General features: G+C 37.7%; 1 protein-coding gene across 1 annotated transcript in view; it reads right to left on the bottom strand.

Annotated features, from left to right (window-relative positions):
- The window catches only part of SLC25A12 (solute carrier family 25 member 12), a 62,952-nt gene that overhangs the window by 19,672 nt on the left and 23,341 nt on the right, over window positions 1-19,939 (bottom strand). The window contains exons 6-13 of the mRNA XM_070731755.1: window positions 19,651-19,797; window positions 17,721-17,859; window positions 15,414-15,507; window positions 13,966-14,050; window positions 6,031-6,115; window positions 2,446-2,604; window positions 558-610; window positions 227-307 (exon numbers count right to left, since the gene is read on the bottom strand). Coding sequence (XP_070587856.1) covers window positions 227-307; window positions 558-610; window positions 2,446-2,604; window positions 6,031-6,115; window positions 13,966-14,050; window positions 15,414-15,507; window positions 17,721-17,859; window positions 19,651-19,797 — 843 coding nt within the window. The remainder of the gene's footprint in view (window positions 1-226; window positions 308-557; window positions 611-2,445; window positions 2,605-6,030; window positions 6,116-13,965; window positions 14,051-15,413; window positions 15,508-17,720; window positions 17,860-19,650; window positions 19,798-19,939) is intronic.

The following is a 19,939-nucleotide window of genomic DNA, read 5'->3' on the forward strand; positions in this document are numbered from 1 at the left end:
AGCAAATGCATGATGGCTGAAGCAGTGTCAGCTCTGTAACGTAAAAATGGTCCATGGAGTGCTAGAATCTGTCCTATTTAAGCACCATTCTAGCACCAATAGAAAATGCTGATTGGCATATTCTCACCTTGAAACCCTAGTAGTTCTTCCCATGACTTAGTTAATAATTGTATTAAGCTGTCACTGTAATACAAACAGAGAGCAGACAGTGGAATCTAGTACTTACACAGCCTCCTGCAAGGATCTCTGCCAACAGTGGGATGGAACCATCTCTCTCAGTGAATTTATCTCTGACAAAGTCATTGACCTAATTAAAAAAAAGAAAAGATTTTCTACTACACAATAGTTTTCACTTACAGTTTAATACATTAAGAAGACCTGATAATCAAAAGCAATTCCTTTCAAAAATAGGTTCCAATAGTTGGGGGATTATGCATGTGTATTGCAGAAAGCATAAGCCCCAATGAATTAAACTTCCAAGTAAATGCATATATGTACCATAAATCTTTCTAAAAGAAAATGGGGAAAGGAATTTGGTTGATCTTTAACAGACTTACTGTAAGCTTTATGGCTTTTTCTGGAGCAACACCAATGAGCTGTGGAATTAACCCTGTGTAAATAAAAAAGGTTTATCACAATTACTGTACCTAGATATACACAGACAGCACAAACATTTGGTTTTATAATACTAATTCATTCACTTCCACATGAAGAACATCCATGGACAATTATCTTCATAAATATAACTCTTTTTTTAAAAGAAAAATTCTCACTGTACTACATCTGGTAAGTCTGTTGTTTGTAGGTGGGCAATTGGATGATGTATTTTCACGAGCATCAATTCCTGCTGAAATCAATTGCACTTCCTTCTCCCAGGATTTCCAAACCATTCTTGCAATATGTTCTCAGTATACATTACAATCAACTGAAAAAGATTCCTTGTTAAATTTGATCAATTGCCAATCAATCTTTCATTCATTCATTCTCATCAAATTATGACTTTTTTAAAAACTTGGAAATAAGACAGGAACCATATTGAGCCTGAAAATGTTTGAAGGAAACACAAGTCCTTTTGTGTTACTAAATCATCAGGTAACAATAGTGGGTTTTGAATCCTGGGAACTAGAAGCCATTATACAATTCCGGGGATCTCTTTGCTACCCTGAACAATGAAGGATGAGTGGGGATTAGGAAAGCTCAAAATCTGCAAAGATCTTACATCACGTTATTTTGTTCAATTCAGGACAATTCCTACTTTCTACTGCAATCTTCCCCAGCCTCTTCTACTAGAAACATAGAAGACTGACGGCAGAAAAAGACCTCATGATCCATCTAGTCTGCCCTTATACTATTTTCTGTATTTTATCTTAGGATGGATATATGTTTATCCCAGGCATGTTTAAATTCAGTTACTGTGGATTTATCTACCACATCTGCTGGAAGTTTGTTCCAAGGATCTACTACTCTTTCAGTAAAATAATATTTTCTTATGTTGCTTTTGATCTTTCCCCCAACTAACTTCAGATGGTGTCCCCTTGTTCTTGTGTTCACTTTCCTATTAAAAACACTTCCCTCCTGGACCTTATTTAACCCTTTAACATATTTAAATATTTCGATCATGTCCCCCCTTTTCCTTCTGTCCTCCAGACTATACAGATTGAGTTCATTAAGTCTTTCCTGATACATTTTATGCTTAAGACCTTCCACCATTCTTTTAGCCCGTCTTTGGACCCGTTCAATTTTGTCAATACTACTAAGGAGATTGGTCCTCTGAGCCACCCAAGTTTTTCCAGATACTGTGACAATGTAGAAAACGGGAAGAGACAAGGAAGCGTTTTTCATGAAGAAAACTTAGAGACTTTGCATGTTTACCACACTTTTCAGACCAATACAATGTATTAAAAGGTATAAGGTTTTCATGAGTTCATGTCATGATTTGAGAAGGCATCTGATGAAGTGAGCTGTACATCACACACAAAAATTGCCTTTTAGTCGAAAAAGGTGGGACCAGATTCAATTCAATTTTTTGGCTACCACAGACTAACATTCTACAATGTGCACTTTACAAAAAGGGAACTGCTTACAAATAGAGGACAACAGGCTAAAAAAAATATGTTACTCATATTTCCACCCACTTACAAATCAGTTTGTATAGTTGTTTGTTGATGAGGGCATATCCTAATGATACAGCAGCTCACTGTTTTGCAATACTTGCCAAAGGGCCAATCCCATTAAAATAGGCACCATATATATTAATCTGCTCCAACTATAGGTTCATCTGACTTCAGAAAAAGAACCAATATATGATGCTGAGCTACCTCCCAGACTAATGGGAGCTTTCCTCCTTTCAGAAGACTTCTGAATTTAGAGCAACACAAGGTGAGAGCCACGATACTCTTTGAATTCCCTGCAGGCAAATTTGAAACACACCCATTGTTGCCTTACCTCTGTAAAGGCCAAAAAAGCCCTCATAGCGCAAAACCTTCTTAAAACAATCGAAGCTGTTTTTGTACATCAGCTCTCCTACCACGGAGCCAGTGGAGCGCTGGTTCTGCATGCGAGTCTTTACCAAGTCAATAGGATACACAGCGGTAGCTCCCACAGCTGAGAAGAACAATCAAAAGAGGACATCAACTTGATACTCTGATTTTCATTGTGCACACCCACAAAAATAAGTGCTGGCTGATATTCACTTACATAGTGGTTTTCAATCTTTCTATTGCCGCGACCCCCTAGCACAGTTCCTCATGTCGTGGTGACCCCCAACTATAAGTCTAGCACCAATTCTCCCAATAGAGCTTTAAGCTGATTGGCAGGAAGGTCAGAAGGACACTCCCACTGTAAACACCCAATTGGTCAGATTGTAAAAATATGTTCCAGGGCGCCAGAATAGAAGCTTCCCTAACACCATGGGAAATTTGTCTTTTCCCATGGTCTTAGGCGACCCCTATGAAACGGTCATTTGACACACACCCCAAAGGGGTCCCAACTTCCAGGTTGAGATCCACTCACAGCCTTAAGTGACTGTAATTGTGCCAGCCTTTCTCCACCTAGTGTCCAGTTCTTTAATACTAACACCCCAGACAACTCTGGAGAGCATCAGGTCATAGCAGGTTCTTCTGAACCAAGAAAACCCAAAGGGGAGGAGCAAGGAATGTTTAGGAGAGCAGAAAGTGAAGTATCTGTTTCTGAGATCTGCTTCTGAACTAATAACCCTAAACAGTTTAGATTCAGGGTAAATATTCATGTTTCTATTGTATGTTGCTGCTGAGGTCTGGCATTAAAATGAGGTTCAGGTGCCATAACTCAGATTAAACCTGTGGCGTGGCAAAGAACTTCCTTCTATCTTCTAATTTTGTATGGAGACATTTCTATTTTGGAGAAAAATTCTCAGGTCAGATGGAAGTCATTTGATATTAATATTATACGGACCCCCCTTTTTCTTCTTTCTTTCTGTTTCTGTTTTTACCCTATTTTTTAAATCACTGTAATACATATATTCATTTATTGTGCTACCTTTAATGTGTTTTGGTTGTTTACTCTTACTAACACAAATATCAAAGGAAAAAGTGGGAGGGAAGAGCAGGTGGAAATTCTGGCTTTACCCCCTGAAGGAGGACAAGCATTTGACCTCATTTCTCATTTTCTAAGAAATTAGAGAGCCAGTTTGGAATAGTAGTTAAGACATCAGTCTAGAAACCCGGAAACCATCAGTTTTACTCCCACCCTAGGCACAAAGCCAACTGGCTGACCCTTGGGCCAATCCCTGTCTCTCAATGAGGCGATGGCAAACCACTTCTGAAGAAAAAAACTTGCCAACAAAACTGCAGGCATTTTCTGAGAATCAGATACGATTGAAGTGAAGGAAAAGTTTAAGAGGTGGTTGCACTCGTACTTTTTGAATAAATATCCCAAATATGGGTCTTGCCGCTGGAGGTGAAAGCCACAATCACCCTTTTGATCTTCAGGAGAGACCTTAAAACCTGGCTTCCAACTTGCCACTGGGGATAGTTTTTGCTGGAGGAGTTTGGTAGAGTGATAGATAAAACCTCTTGCCCATACTATTCATGTTTTTGATCTTTAACTTTCATTTAATTGTTGTTAATTTCAATATCTTTAACTTTTATTTAATTGTTGTTAATACTTTTACAGTTATGATTTTTATGGCTCTGTAAGTCATTAAGAATCACTTCAGATAATGAGATGAGTGGCATTATAAGTGGAGTGAATAAATGGATGGATGGATGGATGGATGGATGGATGGATGGATAGATAGATAGATAGATAGATAGATAGATAAATAGATAAATAGATAAATAGATAAATAGATAAATAGATAAATAGATAGATAAATAGATAAATAAACAAGCAAACAAACAAATGTTTTTGAAGATTTGGGACTTGCATATGTGGCTTTTGTACCTATAATGGGGATTGAAATGATCTTGCTAATTTCCTAGGATGTTGTCAAGCTTCCACATTTCTTCTTAGCTCAATTTACTTCCTCTGCAACATTAAATCTGGAGGAGCCATCAGAGTAATTAATTAATTAGTTCTCAAATTAATTTTCAAATTAAGTGGCCATTTCTCTTCAGCCCTCGCTGTAACAGCAAACGCAGCAAGGCGACAGCCATATGGGAAGTTTATTTATTTGTTTATTTATTAAATTAGTTCGCTGTCCATCTCGCTGAAAAGCAACTCTGGATGACTTATACATAAAAGCAATAAAATCATAAAAACCAATAGATGAAATCTCCAATTGTTTTAAAAACCTACAGATCAAAACTCTCAAGGGTGACAGTGCTTTGCAGATGTGAGTATGTTTTACGGTGTGCTTTTGGGTAGAAAGCTGATAACTAACAGAAACTATCACAAATAGTTATTTATAATAGGAGATTGAATGTCATGTTTTCCCTTTTGAAAATTGAATAGCAGTTCTACCAATATTTAATTTTAAAATGACTCTGAAACTGCACTTGCAAGTTTGGTTTCAAAAACAGTCAGGAGCCAGATCTAATAAAGCCAGTCTTCATATATTCAGGAAGGAAGGAAGGAAGGAAAAAAGAAAGAAAGAAAGAAGAAGAAAGAAAGAAAGAAAGAAAAAGAAAGAAAAAGAAAGAAAGAAAGAAAGAAAGAAAGAAAAAGATAGAGGGAGGGAGGGAGGGCGGGAGGGAGGGCGGGAGGGCGGGAGGGCGGGAGGGAGGGAGGGCGGGAGGAAAGAAAGAAAGAAAGAAAGAAAGAAAGAAAGAAAGAAAGAAAAGTCAGACTTCTCTTTAGAGACTTGGTAGCACAGGGTTTGGAATGCAGTATTGCAGGGCAAACTCTGTGTTCCATATCCTAGAGCTGTGATGGCAAACTGTGGCACATGGACCCATATCTGAGGGCACATGAGGCGTTGCCTTATGTCAGCATGTGCACACTGGCCAGCTAACTTTTGGCCTTGGACAAGGCTATTTTTGCCTTCCCCAGGCTTCAGGAGGCTTCCCTGAAACCTCCAGAGTGCAAAAAATGGCCCAACGGGCAAACTGAAAGTCCGCTTTTCCAAACTTCTGGTTTGCCGGTTGGGCCGTTTTTCGCAATCCAGAGACTTCAGGGAAGCCAAGGGTGAAAAACAGCCCAATCGGTGTGTGGGTGTGTGCATGTGCAGAGATTTGTGCATGCACAGTGTGTTGTGTTTGGTGGAAGGCTGTGTGTTGCATACTCCCATTTTTGGCACGCAAGAAGAAAAGGGTGCGCCACCACTGTCCTAGAGTTTGATCCTGACCAGGCTCAAGGTTGACTCAGCCCTTCCATCTTTCCGAGGTCGTTAAAATGAAGACTCAGATTGTTGGGGGCAATAGGCTGACTTGGTAAACCGCTTAAAGAGGGCTGGAAAGCACTGTGAAGCAGTATATAAGTCTAAGTGCTATTGCAATTTATACCTTTATCAATCTGGGGGAGCTACCAGTCTCTGTCTCAGGAGATCTACAACTACGCTAGCCAGACAATATTACAAAAGTCTTGAAACATCCACAGTCACATGTTACTTACCTCCAGCAACCGAGCCCAAAGTGAACCTGTAAGCCGACTCAGCTACCTGGACCCAGATCGACCTGCCCACATCACCATAAGATTGCTGTGTGTGAAGAAAAGAATAGGACAGAAACAGAAGAAGGGAAGAATTGGGGAAAGGAGAAGGCAAATGTAAGTAAGAGTCATATATGAATTTGGTCAAAAGCTAAACAAGGGCTAAAAGCAGTTGTGGCATGAAGGATGGTAAATATATTTTATTTAAAATCCACTGAAATAATTGCCTTTCTTTCAAGATACAGCATTGGACCACAGCTTTATTTTTTCATCGCAAAAGTAGTATCTTTCAAAGATAATAATCCTGACAGGGACTAAGAAACAGTCACGTAATTAAAATACTGGGGCTTGGTCTAATGTTTGCTTGTTCAATTTTGTGAAAGAAAAATGAAATACAAGTGATAGACAATATTCTAATCAACATGAACTCCAATTTGCTCCAAAAGAAGGCCCTTTTAAATATATATGATGGAAACAACAAATAGATACTTCCAAACAGGTTTTTCCCCCTCTTGCCATGATAATCTTAATCATCTTTTTTTTGGGGGGGGGGGGTGTCAACAGTTTAACAGTTGACAGCAGGTTTTCATATATATTTATATATGTGTGTGTATGTGCGTGTGGAGTATATATAAACTGCTCAAAAAAATAAAGGGAACACTCAAAGAACACATCCTAGATCTGAATGGATGAAGTATTCTCATTGAATGCTTTGTTCTGTACAAAGTTGAATGTGCACAACAGCATGTGAAATTGATTGTCAATCAGTGTTGCTTCCTAAGTGGGCAGTTTGATTTCACAAAGGTTTGATTTACTTGGAGTTATATTGCGTTGTTTAAGTGTTCCCTTTATTTTTTTGAGCAGTGTATAATTGCCTTATAAACAAGGAATGTATGAACATAAGGTTCTGGATCGTTCACTTCCTTATACATTCAAGCTGAGTTAAACCCTTTGCATTCCTGAGAATAGAATTCACGTGACACTATCAGCAGCAAAGTTTTCATCCCAAGACCTTCATGTGCTATGATACGTGTGTAAAATTCCTACACCCAGCAGCCACTCCACTGAACATTATTCACAAGAAGGGTAACACCATTTGCCACCCTGGAGGGTCCACTCTTTCTAAGCAAGCATATGGATTCAAAACAAATGTGATGCCTGTTAGGAACAGCATGTACTTGTGTCACTATGCCAGAAAAGAAGTACTGTAATATGCACGCTACTTAAATGACAATGAACATATGAAGAACACTGGGAAATGAAGAATCAACACCCATCTCCTCCCACAAATGACTGTATGACTGTAACTTTGTTGCTTGTATCCTTACAATTTATATGGACTGATTCCTAATATGATTGGATTCCTTATTTATACCTGAACTATCATTAAGTGTTGTACCTTATGATTCTTGACAAACTTATTTTTTCTTTTATGTACACTGATAGCATGGGCACAAGAGAAATTGTTTGTGTCTACAATCACACTTGGCCAATAAAATTCTATTCTATTCTACTCTACTCTACTCTACTTTTCTGGAATGGAATGGAGTAGAGTAGAATCGAATAGAACAGAACACAAATCCAATAGATAGATAGATAGATAGATAGATAGATAGATAGATAGATAGATAGATAGATAGATAGACAGACAGACAGACAGACAGACAGACAGACAGACAGACAGACAGACAGACAAACAAACACTACGGAACAGAATATAATAGAATATTAAGAGGCTAGACTTGGAGCAGTGAGATCCAAGTTCAAATCCATCTTCAGCCATGGAAATGTCCTGATCTAAAGATCTAAGGTCCCCCTTCCTTAGCCCAATCACTCTCACAAGGTTCTGGGAATTAAGTGACATCATGAAGAGCTATGCTTCTCAACCTTGGTATCTTGAATATAGGTGGACCATGCTGGATGAGCAATTCTGAGAGTTGAAGGCTACCTATTCTCAACATGTTTGAGAAGGACTGGTTTGGAAAATAAGGCATGATAGAAATGCAATAACATTTTATATATATATATATATATATATATATATATATATATATATATATATATATATATCTGTTATTGCATTTCTATTATAGATAGATAGATAGATAGATAGATAGATAGATAGATAGATATAGATATAGATATAGATATAGATATAGATATAGATTTAGATATAGATATAGATATAGATATATAGACATAGATATAGATATAGATATAGTTATAGATATAGATATGATAGATAGGCATATATATATATGCCATATGGCTGGGAAGTAACAATCTTTACAACAGTGGAAAAGGAAAAGAAATCCTAAATGTGAGGGTTTTTTTTCCTGATTTCCCCTTTCTCAACCTCACCCTTGTTCCCAGTACAGTCTCTATTCCTATGGCTACTACTCAGGCAATTTTAAAAAGCTATAACAATGCAAATACTCTCCCCCCCCCCCTTCAGATGCAAATATAACTTACAACCTATTTATGAAGATGCATCCCATGGATTGCCTGCATTCAGATGGAAGATGCAAATTAGTAAAATTAACGCTATGGCTTTCAGAGCATGAATATTTATAAATAGAAAACGACTGTAGCAAGCATCTCTCCACAAAGCTCCCGCACATAGATATGAACCAGCAAAACAAAGACGTTTTTCCAGTGATCGTATCAGCAGTGATAGAAAGATCAGCTTCTATTCTTGTTTTGCATGTAAAATAGCCAGAAAGAGTAGGTTAATAAAAAGTGGAGAATTCATGGCGGATAAGCAAGTTCGGGCTGCATCCTGCTCCTTATTTCTTTGTCCAAAAGCCACTTTACAGAGGACAGAGAGTGGGTCCCGGGACAGAGGTCCCCCACAAGGTCTTCTCCTCCTTGCATTGCAGCCTGAACCTATCTGAGAAGTAGTCAACAGTGCTATGACACTGACGTAAAGCCCGCACAAGGGTTTTTTCCTGAAAAGGCAGAACACAGCAGAAATGAGGCATTCTAGCTCTTCTCTGAGCTTGGTTGTTTTCTTGCAGATGTTTCATTACCCAACTAGGTAGTGCTCCCTATTAGTCTCCGGGCACAATTCAAAGCGTTGGTTATTACCTATATGGTTCAGGGCCAGATTATTTACGGGACCATCTCTTGCCACATATCTCCGAGAGACCAATTAGAGCACACAGAGTTGCCCTCCTCCGGGTCCCGTCAGCTAAACAATGTAGGCTGGCAGGGCCACAGAGGAGGGCCTTCTTTGTTGCTGCCCCGACTTTATGGAATCAACTCCCCCCCCAGGTCCGTATGGCCCCCACCCTGCTGGCTTTCCATAAAGCCACGAAGACCTGACTATGCCGCAGGCCTGGGGGCCCTAAATCAACCACTAGCTTGTCCACGTGTTCGAATTGGTTTGAATGATTAGTATGTATGCTGTTAAATTGTCTTAGTTTTAATGATGATTTTAGTAATTAGTTTTTTCCTTGACTTTTTAAATTATTGTTGTTAATTGTAATTTTATACTGCTGTAAGCCACCCTGAGTCCTTCAGGATTGGGCAGCATAGAAGTCAAATTGAATGAATGAATGAATGAATGAATGAATGAATGAATGAATGAATGAATGAATGAATAAATAAATAAATAAATAAATAAATAAATAGTGCTAATCACAAACCAAGCTTAGAGAGCATCAAAGCCTCCTCATTTTAACCCTTGGCTACAAATAAACTCCTTTATTGGTACAGCACAAATATGCTGAGGTTCATTCTATCTCAACCCGAGACTGCAGTTTCTAACAGGTCATCCTAATCCTAGGCCACAATGGGGAACTCTGAATGACATCTCAACTGCCGACTGCAATTCAGTTATGATTAGACTTGGAGGCTCTGCCTCCATTAGTTAACATGAGTATAAATCCCCTGTCCATCTCTTGCTTTTAGGTGATTGTGTTGTTCAAATCAAATGCAACTCCTTCCAGTAGCAACAAGCAAAGAAGAAAACAAATATCTAACTTTCCTTATCAGGTTTTTTTTTTAGCCAGAAGATATTTAAGATCAAATCCAATAGCAACGTAGCAACATAGAAAGAATGCTTTGCAACCACATGTCTTTCAGAGGAGACCATAAAATAAGGACAGTACATAGCCAAGCCACGAACTGAAGCCATGTTGTCCAGAGTTATGTTACTCCACAAAGTAGAACTAAATGACAAAACAATTCTCTCTTCACTAAATGTTTGATCCAAACAGCATTTGTATCAAACAAATTCTATAAAAAATAAATGAAAACGGATCACTTGTTTGTCTCACTTCTCATGTTCTCAAACATGTTAATTTTGCGTAAATGGCAAAAGACTGCATTTTACCTACTCATTCATTGGAAGCATTAATTATAACCTCTACTTTCTTACATTAGGTATCCTTCCTGCAGACAACATAGATGATGTTAGTCCTTTCCTGACTCTCAAATCTATCTAGTGGCTGCTTCCAGAGTTACCTGTTAATGGGGAAAGCACATGGTTCAATATAATAATTTCACAGGGTATGCAGACATATTGCCTGCCTTTAGTTATCAAGCCATATTATTTCCCTCAATATCCTTTGTGGCTTAGCAGAGATAATTTGTTTAGGCAGAAGGACCCAGAGCAGAAGAACAAACCTCAAAAAGTATAGATAGTCAATGCCAGTGTAAAACTGGATGAGTGGAGGTGAGGGGAAAGCTTAAATGTGAATAATCAGATTGATCAGCTGCCCAACATGTTTTCACTCCTCTGAATGCCTCCGTTGTGAATAGGATTTATATGCACCTTTCTACAATACTGGGATTTTCAACGTTTTGAAATGTTATAAATTTGCTTTGAAACTAGTTTTTCATCTCCTCCCTGTTTATCTTTCCCTCTTTCATCTTTAAAACAAAAAATATTTTCCTGATATTACAAAATCAAACCTATCTACTAATAAAAACTGCTTCTTAGCAATATACCTTTACATTGTGGTGATATGGAAAAAAGATAATATGGCAGGGGTCTCTTAAGACAATGATCTTATGCAGTTGTTTTAAAGGTTTTAATGGAAATTACACATTGTTTCATTATCAGGAATCACGACAGGTGTCATTTTTATAGGAGGAATTGGCAAGCTGGATTTACAAATTTCCATTTAATATTGTTTTTAAAAGTACCCATGTGAGTATCAGAAATGAGTGTGCAACCTCACGACACGTACTATGCTTAAAGAAGTTAAAAGAAGTGAATAAAACAAACATAATCAAAATAAATCCCAGTACGATCTGTCGGTTAGTAGCATTTACATTAAACCATCCTGAGTCAGAGCCAAGCAATACTGAATCTTTTACTGAATTCTGTAAAAGAATACAGACACCCAATATATTTTTATATAGTTTTTCATCTCAAAATGACAAGCAGAACACAGAACATAGATTTCTATTCATTTTAATACAACCACTTTAAGCAGTGTTTTCCCACAATCAAAGTTTAAATAATAAATGTGTAGCATTGCTATGGCAACAAGCTTTTTTTTAAAGCCAGCAAGCAAACCTAAGTAAAATTCAGAAAGACAGCCTAGTTAAATTGTCCTGGTCAATCTCCATGATAATTAGTTTAACAAATCTTTCATATGTTGATTGTTAAAGTATAATAACTGAGTGGCATTATTGGCCAACAACAGAAATATACTGAAATATTAAAAGCAAGTTAATTTTGAAAATGAGTTTTAACACAAATAGATAATGCAGTCATTTGCAAACAGAGGAATTGGCATAACACAGACTCATAAATATAATTCCACTAGCCTGCGTTTTCTTCCAGAACAAATCACACTCTGGCAGTTTGATTATATGCTGTGAGTGCTGAGATTTATTCCTTATAAATGATCATCTCAGAGGTATTTCTGTTATTAGGAATTATTGGTTTTAAGAAATGTAAAAACGCAAGCTTTTGCATGCCCAATTGTCAGAGGTCAGACAGAAACACAACTGCTTATTTTTACGACAAAGGGCAACTTCCTTGGAAATTTGGGTTGGGGTCCTTGAGGCACTCCCATCATCAGACAGTTGTCTACATCTCCTGTAGGCAGATACCACACCTCAAAGGTCCTTGAAAAAGGTTAAGACTGGTAGAATAACTCTTTGGGGAGCTCCTTAAAAGAACAGATCAATTTTGCTTATGCCATTCACCACTTCAGTCAACCCCTTTATTATTATTATTATTATTATTATTATTATTATTATTATTATTATTATTATCATTTCAATACAACACAGCAAACGAGATCACTATGCTGGATTTCGTATTTCATCACCAGTCGGGCGCTTCCCAAGCACCTAGGACTGCGTGATGTAGCGGCGAATTATGTTTGCCGATCCCAGTAAAGCGGCCTTTTGCAATTGACAGATGGAGATTTTGTCAGTTCCGATGGTTTTCAAATGTCCGCTGAGATCCTTTGGCACTGGGCCCAGCGTGCCAAGTACCACTGGGACCACTTTCACTGGCTTATGCCAGAGTCGTTGCAGCTCGATTTTTAGATCTTCGTATTTCTAAAAATCGAGCTGCAACAATTATTATTATTATTATTATTATTATTATTATTATTATTATTATTATTATGTCAATACAACACAGCAAACGAGATCACTATGCTGGATTTCTTATTTCATCACCAGTCGGGCGCTTCCCAAGCACCTAGGACTGCGTGATGTAGCGGGGAATTATGTTTGCCGATCCCAGTAAAGTGGCCTTTTGCAATTGACAGATGGAGATTTTGTCAATTCCGATGTTTTTCAAATGTCCGCTGAGATCCTTTGGCACTGCGTCCAGCATGCCAAGTACCACTGGGACCACTTTCACTGGCTTATGCCAGAGTCGTTGCAGCTCGATTTTTGGATCTTCGTATTTCTAAAAATCGAGCTGCAACAATTATTATTATTATTATTATTATTATTATTATTATTATTATCAGCATCAGCACTATGAAAAGCATTTCAGTAGGTCAGTAGAGGCATTTTTTCTTTTAAAATATTTTTTATTAATTTTCCACTTTTAAAAAAGAGAACGCAATAGTAAGTACAGAAGAATATCGAAGAAAATTAAATTAATAGTAGTATATACAGATATTAGCATTATATTAGCATTAAAGTAACTATATTTATATTACATTAATTATACATCAGACTATAATTTGTCTCAAGTATATAAATTAGTACATGCCTTTTTCCATTAACAAATTAATTTCATGTATACTTCAATGATGCAGGCTATATTGCCTCCCCCCACCCCAAATTGTAAAATCTAGATTTTATTTAGTACATACATCAAAGTATTTATAAAAGTAAAAATAATAAACAAATTAACATTATTAAAACAACTATAAAGCAAAACTAAACTACCTATAATTTTCTTTATCTTAATACATATTTTATCATTGTATATATTTTCCCAAGTAATCCTTTATGATTATGCGTTACTGCTTTTCTTCAATATGAACATCTGTCATCTATCCATTGACTTTCGTTACTATGTGACTTAGTGTTACTATACTGTAATGGTTATGTTCTATCTCTCTAAATTGGGTTTGTTGCTTTAATAATGTGTATAATCAATAAATTATTTAACTTAATACGATTTCTGTTTGCATTTGTGGAGTGATGAATTTAATGCTAATTTTATTTTGTGTTACTTAAATATTTCCTCTCTTTGAGCCATTTATACCATCCTTCCCAGGTTATATAGAAAGTGAAGGCATTTTTGGGAAAGAAAAAAATAAGTGGAATGTGGATTTTTTTTCAACAAACGTCCATAAAAATGTCGTGTAAATCTTTAAATGGGGAGGTATTTAACTTAATCTCAGGAGTTTTAACATCCAACCATTTACCGGAATTGGTAGACTCCGCCTTTCCCCGAAAGCACATTACCTGTCTCTGCAGTTCCGCCAAGTTGTAAGGTAGGGCTCCTTCAGCCAAAGGTGCAATTCTCTCAATATCCGCCAGTGTCAAGCGTCTACATACAAGTGCAGGGAAAACAGATCACTGTTAAAGAGAATTGTAAATAAAGGTACAACATATTCATTCCAGCACCCAGGAAACGATTACGTCAATGATATATAAGAGTTTTCCTCCTAGTTTATCTGTCTTTTTTGCAATATATAGAGAGCCTCTTTTATCTATCTATCTATCTATCTATCATCTATCTATCTATCTATCTATCTATCTATCTATCTATCTATTTATTTATTTAGTGTGCCGCCCCTCTCCGTAGACTCGGGGCGGCTCACAACAGTAATAGAAAAAGCAATGTAGAATACAAATCTAATAATTAAAACTAAAAACCCATAATTTTAAAAAAAACATGCACACAACATACTATACATAAACAATATAGGCCTGGGGAAGTTATATCAGTCCCCCCATGCCTGACAACAGAGGTGGGTTTTAAGGAGTTTACGAAAGGCAAGGACAGCAATATTAAGATATGCATTCATTGCCTGTAATTCATAATTTAAAAACCCCTGTAATTCCAATCAGACTAAAGCTGTCTTTCAATAACCAATCTGCCACAGCTACATACCAAAAGCTGGAAGCCTACTTGTTGAAAGGTATAAATATTCTGTATTATACTTATGGTACCTGCTCTCAGACATGCCCATAGAAACCCTCAAAATCTCTCAAAATTCATCAACCACCCACAAAATCTTACAAATTGGTGCAAAAATCCAGTTCCTTCATTCTGTGATATCAAGGGTAGTTACAGAAGATGTCAATTATGCCAGAAAGGTATCTCTCAAGCTGATCCCTATATTTCTTTCATAATTCCCAACCTATAAGATCTTTGGCCAATTGTGTACCACACAACATCTAAAGGGTATAAAGTTAGGGAAAAGAGCAGTGAATAATATCATGGGACATCGGATCTCTAATTTTTATTATTAGATAATCAAACAGCTGGTTTACAAAGGAAACAAATTTGCCAGCAAAAAAGAGTTTTGAGTATAATAAGGCTTCAATCTTTCATGCATGTATGGTAATATAAAATGAATCACAACACAGACTGAATATCAATATTGCTCTCCTTTAATGTGGGGGAAGGAAGTAAAAAACTATCCTGTTTCCCCCAAAATAAGACATCCCCTGATAATAAGCCCGATCGGGCTTTTGAGTGCATGGCAATAAGGCCAAGTGCTTATTTCAGGATTCAAAAAAATATAAGACAGGATCTTATTTTCGGGGAAACAGAGTAGGTATGTTCTTGTGTATTCTTGTTCTCTTGCCAAATTATATGTACTCTGGCTAACATCTTGTCTCCTCAACATTTCACTATTCTGCACCACCATTCTATTTTTTTTATTAAAAAAGTTCAAGATTACCCAGTAGCATTATACAAGTCAGACATCTGGTAGAGAATATCAATTTCCAAAGGTGTAACTTGTCCAAATTTGATGGCAGACTGGGAAAATTCCTCTGTTTTTAAGATATTTTCAGAAAAGAGAGAGAGAAAGAACCAATTATTCATAAGTCAATGTTTTTAATGCACAATCTGGCCTTTATCACTTAGAAATTCTTGAGGCTACCAGATTGGGAAAGCTTGATCTCTACCATTGGGCATAGAAATGTATACATCAAAATACATCATTCACAAAATGAATAAATCAAATTAATATTAACCGTTCCAAACTTGACTGTAAAAAATATGACTTTAACAATCGAGTTGTCGAAGCGTGGAACTCATTACCAGACTCAATAGTGTCAACTCCCAACCCCCAACACTTCTCCCTTAGACTCTCCACGATTGACCTCTCCAGGTTCCTAAGAGGCCAGTAAGGGACGTATATAAGTGCACTGATGTGCCTATCGTCCCCTGTCCAATTGTCTTTCCTTATCTCATATATCATATATATTCTCTCCCTCTCATCTACTTCTCTTCTTTTTTACTTACTATCTTTATATATATTACTTAATGTCTATTCTCTTCCATATGTATTGTATATTGGACAAAGAATAAATAAAATAAATAAATAAAAATAAGCATTGAATCCTTTACAAAAGGGCATCGCTGAAACTCTGATTAGCACTGACTCTGTTGTTTACATAATGTAATCTCCTTCAAGTATGGAGGTTCTCAGTCATCCAGGTCATGGTTGTCCCAAAGGTGCTTTTTCAAAAGCCAACTGGTCTTTCTGGTTTTTCTTTGAAGACAGGGAGTGTTTTCCCAGTTGCATGCTGCTCAGAGCCCAGAAGAGAAGGCTGCCAGGCGGGGCAGGGCGGCTGCGTGGGTTCTTGTTCTTCTCGATGGGCGCCGTGGTAGCCATGAATGGTGTTATGAACCTGCTGCCAGGCAAGGAGCAGCATCCTCTGAGCTGTGCGAAAGCTTCGAATGGCACCCTAAAGACTCCTTCCACACCATTCGCTGTGAGTGCCTGGCAGAGGTGGCACTTGTGGGCCAGGCCGGCGACCCCAAAATATTGGCTTGATTAATCTGGCCTGGCCCCATGTCAAAAGAGGGACCTAACCAGTGGTGGGTTCCTAAGGGTACGGTCAGGTACGCAGTACCGGTAGCAAAATTTTGGTCAGGTACACAGTACCAGTAGCAAAATTTTGATTTTTTTTTTCTTTTTTTCCCTTCTGGGCTCTGGGTATGTTTTTCCTATCACAGTAAATGAGGTTGAATGCGTATAATTTTAGAAGAGCTGTGCGTGCGTGTGTGTACATACACTTTAGATAATCAGGGTTGGGCTACTGCCTAGATAGAAACATAGAAACATAGAAGACTGATGGCAGAAAAAGACCTCATGATCCATCTAGTCTGCCCTTGTACTATTTTCTGTATTTTATCTTAGGATGGATCTAGGTTTATCCCAGGCATGTTTAAATTCAGTTACTGTGGATTTATCTACCACGTCTGCTGGAAGTTTGTTCCAAGGATCTACTACTCTTTCAGTAAAATAACATTTTCTCATGTTGCTTTTGATCTTTCCCCCAACTAACTTCAGATTGTGTCCCCTTGTTCTTGTGTTCACTTTCCTATTAACAACACTTCCCTCCTGAACCTTATTTAACCCTTTAACATATTTAAATGTTTCGATCATGTCCCCCCTTTACCTTCTGTCCTCCAGACTATACAGATTGAGTTCATTAAGTCTTTCCTGATACGTTCTATGCTTAATACCTTCCACCATTCTTGTAGCCCGTCTTTGGACCCGTTCAATTTTGTCAATATCTTTTTGTAGGTGAGGTCTCCAGAACTGAACACGCAGTGGGGTAGCGAAAATGGAGCTCCAACCCAGAACACCCAATTTGCACTGAAAGATGTTGAAACAAAATGCATAAACCATGCCCTCAGTGTGGTGGTAAACATTTTGGTAGCCCATCGCTGGCCCTAACCATGGTAGCCTATGCCTGCCTAACAGAAAACAGGCTCCACTGGGTCCAGGATGACTTATTCCCAGTTAAGTGGGTAGAGCAGCTTTCCCCAGCCAATAGTTTCCTTGAAACTTATAATAAGTAAAATAATAAATATTAACACTAAAATTCCATTGGGGCCCAGATCAGAGAGTTGGGGGGTGCAAAATATTTACTTCTTCCTGGGGGGGGGCATAACAGAAAATAACTGAGAAGCACTGCTGTATAGCCTGAAGCATCAGTAATCTAAACAATGATGAGGTCGACTTCTTTACCTTTTGTAACTTCTACATCTTTTCTACTGCCTGCTAGGAGACTGTATATCTTTCGAACAAGTTCCATGTTGTTCAGCAGAGCATTAAAAGCATTGAAATAGGAAAAGCTGACTTGGTGTGAGACAGATCCACCTGCAGCCTTGGAGAAAGCAAAACATAGTAAGTCACACAGAGAAAAGAGTTTCCATTTAGAACAGGGGGGTCAAATTCAATGTGAAAAGGAAAGATCAGGCCAATTGAGCTTCAGCCTGGTCTACCCAATATGAAAAGGAAACATGCCAGAAATTTAGGGAACGGCATCAATCTAGCCACGCCCCCATTTGGCCACACCCAGAGTTGGCTACGCCCCATGCTCCCCCCCCCAGGAGAACCACAGCCCTGATGCGACCTTCAATGAAATTGAATTTGACACCCCATTTCTCCTGACATTTCAATGCCCAAATAAGTACAGAATGAGAAGGTTGGAAATACTGTGATAAAAGCACATTTCATTTGGTGATAGATTTATTAACAGACCTAGAATGTGCTTAGATGCACAAGGAGTTTTACAAGGAAAATTAAAGGAATTTTTGCTACTGAAAAATGAAAGCCCTCACTCCCAAATTCTTGGATAATTAAACATTGGAATATATATCTAAATCAACTATCAGAGGATGCAGCATACATCTGCATATCATTGTGCTCAAAGAATGTCTTGGTATTACATATGCATAATAGTGATCCTTAACTATAAGAGAAGGGCAGGCAGAGCTGGAGGGTAGAGTTAAACACATCATCAGTTTAGAGTCCTTGCATTGCCATGAGAGATCCAAGACCAGAGCCCTTTGAATTCCCTTGGCCCTTTTCTAGCGCCAATGTTCACTGTTATATTGTTTTTTATTATTGTTGTGAGCCGCCCCGAGTCTTCGGACAGGGGCGGCATACAAATCTAATAAATTATTATTATTATTATTATTATTATTATTATTATTATTATTAATTTAGTGATGACTTTTAGCTGATCAGATTCTTATGTACAAGTGTCAGCAATAAATCTTTCTGAGCTACAATTCAACCTATGGCTCTGATCCTTTGAGACTAACATTAACTTTGAGACCAGTTAGGAAAATCTCTGTAACTTTTGTATTCTCAGAAAAGTCCAGCACCCATCCATTCCACCCAATTAGCTTGGTAAATGGAAGTGATTTTTCAAAAAAAAAATCTAGAAGGTCACTGAACTTCTTCCCAAGTTTAAATGTGCTAGTTTTCAACTCAATGGTCTGACGTTAACTAGTGATGTTTTAACAGTTGTCATACCAGTCATGCAAATATATGTTAAGAAATATGAAGAGGATGGATGAATGGATGATTGATCCCAAGTCTGAAAAAATTTAAATGAAACAATTTTAGTAGTGAAATTATATACAAGCTTTCAAGTTTCATGGGGGGTATTAACACTTTAAAAACAATAGAAGGCTCCAGAATGTTAGTTTTATTTTAATTGTACCAAATTCTAATTGCAAAACCACTACCGAATACTATCACCATTCACCTATTTTCTAGTTCTGCAAATATCTATCAGAGTTGTTATGATGGCCTCATTAAAACAATCCTAGTAGACTTAAAACTGAAAGTGTATCAGTGGTTATTGAAATGAATGTCCATGTGCCGCCTCTATGTTGGTTGAGGCAGGCAGGATTCCCTTGAGTACCATTTGTTGGGGGTCAAGGAAAAGGGAGGATTTTGCCTTCTCTTTCTGCTCAAGATCCCCATGTACAATTAGTGGGCCACTGTGTGACACAGAATGCTGGACTCGATGGGCTTTGGCCTGATTCCGCATGGCTCTTCTTATGTTCTTAAAACAATGTTGCATCAATGACAGATTCTTCTTTGTTTCCAAAGACAATTACAATCTGAGCAACAGCTGATCCAGAGATTGCTGGCTACTTACCGAGACTAGGTTTTCTTCCACAAAAGGAGTAAGCATGTGTGGACGGATAGTAACCATGATCTCGCTGAAATCTAGGCCAGTGATCAAGCCAGATTTGTTTTTGTCTTTGAGCGCAAATGCTTGTCTTGCGTGTTCTGACTGCAGCTCCTGAAATCACAGTACAAGAGACAATGTTTGGTAAATCATATTCTGAAATAATGCATAGAATCCCCACTAATTCTGTCTTTTCCTTGATAGCTACATCCTTGCATTCTTAAAAAAACCCCACCCCATTAAAACTAACAGAAGA

Source organism: Erythrolamprus reginae, chromosome 1 (assembly GCF_031021105.1).
Source record: "Erythrolamprus reginae isolate rEryReg1 chromosome 1, rEryReg1.hap1, whole genome shotgun sequence".
Taxonomy (NCBI): Eukaryota; Metazoa; Chordata; class Lepidosauria; order Squamata; family Dipsadidae; genus Erythrolamprus; species Erythrolamprus reginae.